Consider the following 10028-nt stretch of genomic DNA (forward strand, 5'->3'; position numbering starts at 1 on the left):
CATCATGTCATGATGGCACACACACTCACTCACTCACTCTCTCTCTCTCTCTCTCTCTCTCTCTCTCTCTCTCTCACACACACACACACACACACACACACACACACACACACAGACTGTAGCTTCCATTGAGGACACTGAGTTCACAGCCTCTGTTTTACTGGGTATACAAAACAAACGCACATTATTATTATTATTATCATTATTATTATTATTATTATTATTATTATTATTATTATTGGTTTAGGCAAGCAAACAAATAAATGCAAAAAGAATTAAAGTATATAGTACATAGTTTTGGAGAAGAAATTCAAACTCAGAATTTTAATATTTACAGTATTAATGAGGTAATAATACAAACTTTTTCCAACAGTGAATAAACAAGCTGCTCTCAGAGGAAAATAAGGTCCCAGAACACTGTTTGAAGTAAAACAGTATAAATTGTGTTGTCCTTTAAGGCCAGTTTGTTTATTCCGTTTATTCAGTCATGAAAACAAAGAGAGTTTGATTATTTAGTTTGTTTAGGCAGAAACAAATCAGCCAATGAAGATCTTTCTCTGCTCATTAACATTTCTTCACTTAAACTACAGAGTGCTCCTTTAAACTACAGACAGCTCATTTAAACTACAGACACCTCCTTTACGTGTTTCCCAAGCCGAATTGTATTCTGGATGTGTGCTGAGGGCTTTGGAACCGCTTTAAGACCTTCATGTTGGTAAATAAAACTTAAAGAAGATGTTGGCCTGATTGAACAGTTTCCTAAAATAACATTTTAGGTGTCTGACGCATTTTCAAACATGTTTGGGGTCATTTATCACCCACTGCTGGGATGAACAGTACTTTCTGGTAGTAATGATTTCTCCAGACTTTCACGTGGCACCGAACGCATCAGGAACACGAGCCAAAACAAAACGTCACCGCTGGAACTGACAGCCACGTAGCCAATCAGATTAAACCCAACTCGACGTAGCCATACGTAAAACGTACAACCGGAGTACGTGCCATGTTACCCGGACGTGCAGTGTCGCTGGTGTTCTGTTGTATTGGTCATTGTTAACCTGCCGTGTGTGACCTGCTGTGACACCTGTCGGACCTGCGGACGGTGACGGAGCTGTGGTGTGTTAGTGGTCAGAGCAACAGTTGGAGTTTGTGACATTCAGGAGCACACGCCTGCGGTTTGTGAGCAAGCTGCTAGCTACTTTTAGCCTTTACAACTCAGCTGGTAACCGTACTCTGGATTTAAACCTTACCAAATACGGTTAGCAGGACAGCTAGCTTACAGTGAAATAGCGAGCTAAACTAACTGTTGCTCTCGCTGTTTTGAAGACACGCTGCACGTGGAAAGTTAAACCTCTAAGTTATAAACGGGTCACCTCACGGCTAGCTCGGAAAGGGCTCAGTGGACCTGGTGACCTTCCCTGACAGCTGGGTGTGTGTCTGACTTCCTAACTCCCAGACTTCTGTGAATGGACAGTAGCTACACCTGGCCAGAGGACTGACACATGAACCGGTATGTGAGCCAGTAACAGCAGTACCGAGCAGGGCCCCATTCAACACTTAATGAACTAACCGGACATGTGATTGAGTCAATGGTTGTGTGTTCACTTGTAAGAATGCCTCGCCGTTCACTGGTTAACTTGGTGTGCTTCGGGAATCGAGCTGTCAGCCTGCTGTATGGACACTCCCTTCGACCTCTCCACACTTCAACATGCAACAACTCATCGCAGCCAAAGGCCGGATTCAAACCGGAGAAGGTAGCAGTGGTCACAAAGACTACTCGATATGAGTTTGAACAGCAGCGTTATCGGTATGCAGGGCTCTCTGAGGAGGACCTCAAACAGCTGGTAAGGACTGCCCTCAGGTATGCCTGTGACATCCCAAGCCAAACCAACATTTGACCTCATTTTCTTGAGTTTGACTGTATCTGTGTTTTGCAGCTCGCCATGAAGGGCTCCAGCTACAGCGGCCTGCTGGAAAGACACAACATCCACACTAACAATGTGGAACATATTGTGAAGAGCCTGCGGTGAGATTACTTGTCACTGGAAGAACACACACAGCCACATTCCTGTGGACCAAACTAGTAATGTCTGTTTGCACCTGGGGCACTACATGTAAAAGACTGTTTTATATTTGTGTGTGTGCAGGAGAGAAGGCATCGATGTACGAGTGGTGAAGAGAGGAGAATATAATGAAGAAGTAGTGCGATGGGCAGATGCCATTATCTCTGCTGGAGGTAAGAGTTTAGATCATTTGGTTTCACTGCTCTCTGTACTCCAGCTGCTGTGACAGTAAAGAACCAACCACAATGTTTGTTTGTGTCAACTTCCAGGTACTTCTATTAGAGAAAATGAGTTTACCCAAATTAGCAGTTCGTCTGAGATGTTACTGTTGTGTAAATATTAAAGATGCTAGCAAAACAACACAGTACATGGCATGAGAACAGCAGAAACGTCAGATAGATGTACACAGATATATTCTTTAACTGTTGATGTTACAGCTGAAAATGATGTCAGAAATAAACAAATTAGCCAATGTCACATATCTCCGCAATGCAAATCAACCACTAGATGTCCACCTGGAAGTGACTGTTGCTGTTAGCACAATGTGATGGTGATTTGGTCGCACATTTCATAAATTCCAGGACAGTTGGCTTTTATGGTCATTTTATCTACTATTTGTTTGAACAAATGAACGTTGAATAAAATAATCCTCCTTGAACACCAACTTTTGTGTCCAGGTATGGTGCACAGAATGGGCAGGACTTTAACTTATTCAACACAGGGCAAAAAGTCACCTGAACAAAGGCTTCAGATACACAATACAAGTTCTCTAACTGCAGTTTGTTTTGTTAGGTGATGGGACAATGCTACTTGTTGCCAGTAAGGTTTTAAGCAAGGACAAACCAGTTGTTGGAGTAAACACAGACCCTGAGAGGTAAACCACTGAACAGCACTTTTTGAGAAGAGCTTGGATTGTTAAATGTGTAAAGAACAATTAGAGCTTACACTAACTCTTGGGACGTTAGTCCAAATTGTCATGCTGTTACTATTTAACGGACCTCTTATATTCAGCAGAGTTCTTTTCGTTTCTCTCTTTTAAAACAAAGGTCAGAAGGTCATCTGTGCCTGCCTGTGCGGTATACTCATGCCTTCCCAGAGGCACTGGAGAAACTCTGCCGTGGTGAGTTCAGGTGTGTATTGGCCCACAAACAATCTGAGTGCTGCCGTGCTGCAACTTCTCTCTGATAAACATGGAGTCTAGACCGTTTTTATATGTGTTTGTTGAGTTGTGTCTTACATTCTCCTGAATGTTTCCAACGATCTTCAAACCAGAGAAATCCAAAAGTTTACTCAAAGTAACGGTGTGTCTCAGTGGTTGCCTGTTGCTATAACTTCCTGCAGAGATTCAGAGAGTGAGGAAGGAAGTCGGACAAAAAGACTAAACATAATATGTATAAAAATTTAAAACATTACGTGGTCCATAGTTTTTCATCAGCGATGATGGATGTTTAATGGTGCATCTACTACCAATGAACCAAGTCTTTATTTGCCCCAAACAGCCAGATCACTGTGCGTTAGCTGTAAGATAGCTCCCAACGGCACGCACTGAGCGTCAACCTATGAGTGAACTCAGCACTCAGCAGAGACTCTGGTTCTCTCTCTTCTCTTTCCCGTCTCCTCTCTGTAAAGTTACGTTCATGAAGTAAAGTACATTTCCCCTGCAGCTCCGGTCAGCAGTCAACATTACAGAACATAAACACCCGACAATGGAGGTCACCTCCACGGATCACTGCTGCAGTCAGGTTGATAAACAGGAGTGAAGATAAATCCACTTTTTAATCCCAAAAGTTAAAAAGTCGTCCCGTCGGTGACGGCTCCAGATCAGAGCAGAATCTGTTGTGACTCTGGGTGTTTATTCCTCCAGAAGGTCTGGAGCTGCACTAGGGCTGTCAAAATTGCTCCAAAATGACGTTCGAATATTCCCTCTAAAAAAAACACATAGGTTCGAACCATTCGAATATCTAGATTTGCGCATTACGTCAATAACAGGAGGACAAACTAATACAACGAGACATAACTATTTGTATAAGTATTTTTATTTTAGTTTTAACGTGTCTATGAAAACATACATAGGTATGTTACAAAATAAGTAAATGAACTAATGGCCTATACCGTAAAACTTTTAAGACCGTAGACCTCTCTCTCTTGCTTGCCCCCCTCTCTCTCTATGCGCAAACTCCCCTCATGTTGCTAGTGGTGGAAAGGTAAGCTAACTAGCTTACACAGCTTGCATACAACTTTATCTCGAGGCTCCGCGTTTTTGCCGTCTACTGACCAAAATCCGAAGTATTTCCAAACGGGGATTTTTAGGTTGTTTGGAGTCCAAACCGCTCTCTCTGCTGCCAAGTTGGGCTCTGAACTTCCTGCCGATTCGTTTTTCTCTCTGCCATCTGAATCTGCCACGGTTTTTGTCGCATTTCACTTTCAGCAGTGCGTGACGCTGTGCAAGTGACCTGTCCCTGACCCGTCATGCAGTGCGCCCACTCGCAAAGCAGCCGCTGATGTGTTTTTTTTCCACAGTCGAATATTAATTTTCACAATCGAATCTCCGTTTTTTTTAAATATTCGAATATATATTCGAATTTAGAATATTCGTTGACAGCCCTAATCTGCACCGACTCTCTCCTCCACAACTGGCCAAGTGTTTTGTGTTGATAGAGAGACCCTCTAGTGGCAAAAAAAGTATAAGTTATACAGTTTAGTAAAACCAGTAAGAATTGATTGAGGGATTTTTTGGGTCTAAAAAACATTTAGGTTAACACCTAAATACTTTGTGTTGTTTAGATGGGAACTGTGCTTTCAACATCATTTTATTAAGTGAATGTGAACATGAAGCAGGTCTTTATTGTTTGAACCTAACCACATTTCAACCTAATCTATTCTCAACTCAGACTTACTGTTTTGTGTTGTGTTGCTAATGCTTTTTATAAATGAACATCTTTAAACATCTTAAATTGTGCCAGTTTCAAAAATCTTTCAAAACAAAGCAAATACAGGGTAATCAGTAATATGATATACTGATGAGTTCATTTATAAGTCACCACAAGTCCAGTGAAGCAAAGACTGTCAAGCAATTGTAAACAGTTTTATAGCAAATAAGGCATTTGAATCAGATTACTGAGTCACCTGAATCTACGAACAGCAGTTTATTAAATAAACTATTTTTGTTCAATGGGATACTTACTGTTTGATTCAGTCTCTGCGCTCCCACCAACCTTGTGTCCAGCTGCGACAGGCAGCTGTAAGAAGGCAGTGCTTTGCCATATGTTAGACATAACAACCATATTAGGTACCAACATGTCAGGGCTGTGTGTCTATCAGCTCGTAATGGAGTTCTTCTTCCCCCTGGTGGCCAAAAACTGACTTATGCAGCTTCAGGGTTACGTCTAGTGGGAAATGTCTGGTCAACTGAAAATGCAGCTAAGCTAAACAAATGTCTTATTAAGTGCCAGATGGTGCTTAGAGCAGCATTTGTTAAACACCTAGTGACGTTTAAAAGAAGTGATAAAATGATGAATTGTGAACCTTTCAGCTTCCAGACTGTAGTATGATATTTAATAGTGGTCCTCTGGTTTAGTTGATGCCTGATGATGCTGTGTACAGCAGATCGTGTCCCCTCACCTCTCCTGTGTTGTGTTCAGGTGGCTTTGGCGTCAGAGGATCCGTCTGCACTTAGAGGGCACAGGTATCAATCCCACCCCTGTTGACCTGCACGAGCAACAGCTGAGCCTGGAGCAGCACAACCAAGCTCACCGTATCACCACCATGGACATCCAGCAGAGTACGACTGCATCACCCTCCATGTGTACCTGTCCCAGTCCTCCTGTCCTTCTGTCTGTCTGTGTTCTCCTGTCTGACTCACTTGATTTTGCACAAGATGAAATATGTAGATTAGGGTTAGTCTGACGATAATGGGTAGATTGTCACTTCTAATTAGGAGCTTGATGATTATGTAAGATATTGTTCTTGTTCTCCCACGCCTTTTCTCAGGGACAGGAACACTAAATGAAAGATTCTCCAAGCCCAGTCTCCTCCCCATCAGAAGTCTCAATGAAATCTTCATCGGAGAATCTCTGTCCTCCAGGTACCGCCGCCATCTGAACTGATAAATGGAACTCCATCTTAACATTATGTACCTGTGTCTGTGCGCATGTTGTAACCCTCATTGATCCCCAGCCCCTTCACCACCACCATGCTCGTCTCTCTGTCTCATTGGAGAATCTCTGTCCACCACAGGGTGAAGTTAAAATCCTTCAAACCCCATGTTAACCTCTCCCTTCATAGGGCTTCTTACTACGAGATCTCTGTGGATGATGGCCCGTGGGAAAAACAGAAGAGTTCAGGACTCGGCATTTGCACAGGAACAGGATCCAAAGCCTGGTAAATGTAACACTGTTCTTTCAGCTTGACAATCGCTGTGTCACTTTTGCCTAATCCTTGTCCACTGTGTATTTAGGGTTCAAATTTGTGTCATTTTCTCCAAATTTTAAATTTCAACAGAAGGGAGCAATCCTTTTGTTCTGATTACTGACAACATAGCATTGATATTTCTGAACAAGCCTTATCTGCCATTAGACAAGTAATCATTTTTATAATCAGATGTCAGACATAACTAACATCTACACATCAATGTTGTGGGCTCTGTCAGTAAAATGCTCAGAACAGCTGTGAGAGGATATTTATGAACATTCATTATTAAATATTATTGATTATTTCCAGTTAAAATCAGTGCTATGGGTATACATGGGTCTAAATTTCCCTTGGGATCAATAAAGTATCCATCCATCTATCCCTATCTGCCTGATAGATTTTCCCCTGATTTCCCCTGAAGCCCTGTTTTTCTCTCTGGCCTGACATGTATGGGCTGTTGTATGTGTCAGTGCTGACTCACGAGCACATAGTGATAGGATATCCTCTGTGTTAAATGTCCCATATGGTAGAAAGGAAGATTTCCATGTTGTTTTTCATTCTCCAATACCATGCTTTGGCTATTGATATTAAGGTCAGGATTTGATTCAGTTTTCGATTTCAAATATTTTTTCTGCACTTTTGGCTATGCTATTGTTAGAGTCAGAGGGACTTCATTGTCAGGGCATAAAAGTCTGAGTGTGTCAAATTCCGGCACAGACAGAGAGCAGAGGAGAGAAGCAGAGATAAATCTACGGAGATAAACGACACCAAAACACAACAGAAACGCTCAGCAGAGTTTGTTGTTAACTGACTTTCAGTGCAGACTGTCAGTGTGGAGGAGAGTCTTACGAGATTTACTTGCCTAAACAACTGAAGTAGCTGGGACATGTTTTAAAATGGAAAAAACAACCAAAAAAACATAAAATGGCTCCATACAGCTCGTCTGCTGTAATCAAAGTCTGCAGAAGCCCCGAGATCACAAACTGATCTGAAAAGATGTTATTTACACCCTTTTTTAAGTTAAAATTTGAATGACTGAATTTTCATTTTTGGGTGAACTGTTCCTTTAAAGAGACAGGCACTAAAATGGGTCATACAGACAGGGTGAATAGAAGGGCTGCAGCATAGGGTAGTATAAGAAAATGTGTGTTTTATGAACATTAAAGCATGTAAACTTATTCTAATAGACACCCAAATAAAAGCGTAACGCTTGAAATGAGCAGAATGGCTTTAACTCCTGTAGTAATCCACCCATCTGCTCTATGATGGTTTCCCCTCTTGGTGTCCACAGGTCATACAACATCAACAAACTTTCTGAACAAGCTGTGGAGGAGGTTCTAAAAATTGGTACGTGTGTGTGCAGGTTTTGACACTAAAATCTAAAGTAAAGCAGTTTTGTCTCCAGATCACCTGACTTCATTGACAAACAATGCGTCTTTCTTCAGGAATGTCCCAAACAGGTCTTGATATCCCACTTAATCAGGGCTTCATTCAGAAAGGTGAGTAGGTACTCCTCCTGTATTTGCTGTTGTACATTTTCAGGCTAGTGTGTTTTTATATGTTGACTGTGTCTGTGTTCAGTTACTGATGAATACAACGAGTCGCTGGTGTTCAGTCCGGACGACAGACGTTTGCTGTACAGCATCAGGGAGCCCATCGTCAACAGAGTGTTCTCCAGCAGTCGGCAGAGAGGCTTCGCCAGCAAGTCAGTGAATGTTCCTCAGTCTCAGAACAGAAGCTGAATAAGAGTTCACACTGTGAACAAGCTGTAATGATGCACCTGTTTGAATGTTTCCATGTCTCTGCTGCTTCAGGGTGTGTGTCCGCTCACGGTGTTGGGATGCCTGCATGGTGGTCGACGGTGGGACTTCATTCGAGTTCAACGACGGTGCCATCGCTACAATCAGCATGAGTGATGAGGATCAGCTCCGCACAGTCCTTCTTGAACACTGAGATGAGTCCAGAGCACGCCACACTGAACTGGTTTCTCTCCAGAGTTCAAAAGGATGTGGTCAAAGGGAAGAACCAGTTTTTAGCTTTTAGTCTCCACAAGTGTTGAATATTTTTATACCTGTGGGAAAAAGGTATCATTGTTACTATTATTTTATTAAATGTGTGCATTGTGGATTTTCCAGAATTATTTTGAAATCAGACATTTTTTCCTTTTGCTTTTTTAATCTTCATCCCACCATCCACAGGTTATAACTAGTTAGAATCTGCTGGGTTATAATGACTATAATCCACTTTGTAGATACTGTGTTAAACGATGTTTAAGTATAACATTATTCACCGTCTTTCACTGCATTAAATCACAGGTGAGTCAGTAGGCAGAGGAGGAGATGACAGATCAGGTGTAAGGAGGGCTTATGCTAATAGAAAATGAATAGTTTAAATCTGTCCCTGATTAGATGTTGGTCCTTATAAAACTGATACCTAGCCTTGATGATGATGCAAATGGACAGAAGATTGTGATGTGCTTTCACACCCGAGTAGCCATTGGTTAATGACTTTAAAGGATAAGAATGAAGTTATTCTGTTCTTTTTTTTAACAAATCCCAATTAGTCCAACTTACTTTCTGACTTTAACCAGTCCATTGTTTCCCTTTTTTAAAAAAGGAAACAGTGAATTTGTTGGGGACTATTTTCAGTGGCAGATTAATCCACAGTTGCTGTTCTTATGAGTTCTTGTAGCAGCAGGTCAGTATATGTGGGACTGAGTCAACAGAAACTACAGTGTGTGTGTTCATGGTAATGAAGGAACATATAAGCCAGTGTAACATTGTGGCTCACTGATGTGTTTTAGTAGTGTTTTGGACAACAATGTAGCTCTGGCACACGTCTCATGAGCTCTGCAGACAACAAGAAACACATCGAGTATCAGCAGACTTCTCTTTTTCAAATGATATGTGCTCAAAGTATATAAAGTGTATTTGGTGAACTGAAAGCACAGTGGCTGTTTGTTGACTAAAGATATTTTTGGAGCATAGCATATATTTTTTCTAGCTGTTTGAGCCACTCTGGCCCTAATTATTAAGTTTGAAAGGAAAAAATAAAGTGCACTAAAAACAGAACTCCATGCTTAAAGAGCATGTTGTGCCATGTTTTAGGTCAAAAGTCTGTCTTGTACCTCTCTCAGGGCGGGACAGTGAGCTGTAGAAGTGCCTGAGGCAGACCACCTGATATTTCCACAACATATATAAAGTGACTCAAACATACGATTTCAGACCAGCAAAGCCACTCGACACTGAATGGTTGAACAATGCTGTTGTGTGATGCTGAAATTAGAGTCGCACTGTAGTCATCATGATTTTAAATCTGAAATCTTGTAGACACTTGTCTTCCCACTTGATCAGAAAAACATTGTTGGCGCACCTTGTAACACCTCCCTGCCCTGGACTGTGAGCCAAGAAGCGTTGTGTTTGTAGTTGAGCTTACAAAATGATCAGGACATTGTAACTTGCAGCGTGCCAAAGACCGGGTTTTCTCATGACAGTATTGTGTCAGTATGTTAGGAAGTGTTTTGTTTTTGAATCAGATAAAGACATGAAAGAAAAA

The 10028-nt window shown here is 41.5% G+C and overlaps 1 protein-coding gene across 5 annotated transcripts; it reads left to right on the forward strand.

Moving 5' to 3' along the window:
- The first annotated feature begins 1419 nt into the window (after positions 1-1419).
- nadk2 (NAD kinase 2, mitochondrial) lies at positions 1420-10028 on the forward strand. 5 transcript variants are annotated; one of them, XM_073478053.1, is made up of 13 exons: positions 1420-1510; positions 1613-1844; positions 1938-2026; positions 2148-2236; positions 2856-2937; positions 3110-3193; positions 5705-5868; positions 6054-6147; positions 6300-6443; positions 7765-7820; positions 7919-7972; positions 8055-8178; positions 8288-8610. In XM_073478053.1, exons 1-13 carry the CDS (start codon positions 1503-1505, stop codon positions 8424-8426), a joined length of 1359 nt encoding a protein of 452 aa, XP_073334154.1. In that variant the 5' UTR covers positions 1420-1502; the 3' UTR covers positions 8427-8610. The 5 variants fall into 5 exon arrangements, with proteins under 5 accessions (XP_073334154.1, XP_073334157.1, XP_073334153.1 ...); XM_073478056.1 differs by having other exon boundaries at positions 1510-1844; positions 5705-5844; positions 6348-6443; positions 8288-10028; XM_073478052.1 differs by having other exon boundaries at positions 1510-1844.

The sequence above is a fragment of the Pagrus major genome, chromosome 12 (genome assembly GCF_040436345.1).
Source record: "Pagrus major chromosome 12, Pma_NU_1.0".
NCBI lineage: Eukaryota > Metazoa > Chordata > Actinopteri > Spariformes > Sparidae > Pagrus > Pagrus major.

What these genes read in the sequence shown, in the direction of transcription:
- nadk2 (XM_073478052.1), top strand. Translation starts at nt 1,590, where the DNA reads ATGGTTGTGTGTTCACTTGTAAGAATGCCTCGCCGTTCACTGGTTAAC. An exon ending in GACTGCATCACCCTCCATGT is followed by an intron (nt 5,869 to 6,053) that starts GTACCTGTCCCA and finishes GCCTTTTCTCAG; the next exon opens with GGACAGGAACACTAAATGAA. An exon ending in GGAGGAGGTTCTAAAAATTG is followed by an intron (nt 7,821 to 7,918) that starts GTACGTGTGTGT and finishes GTCTTTCTTCAG; the next exon opens with GAATGTCCCAAACAGGTCTT.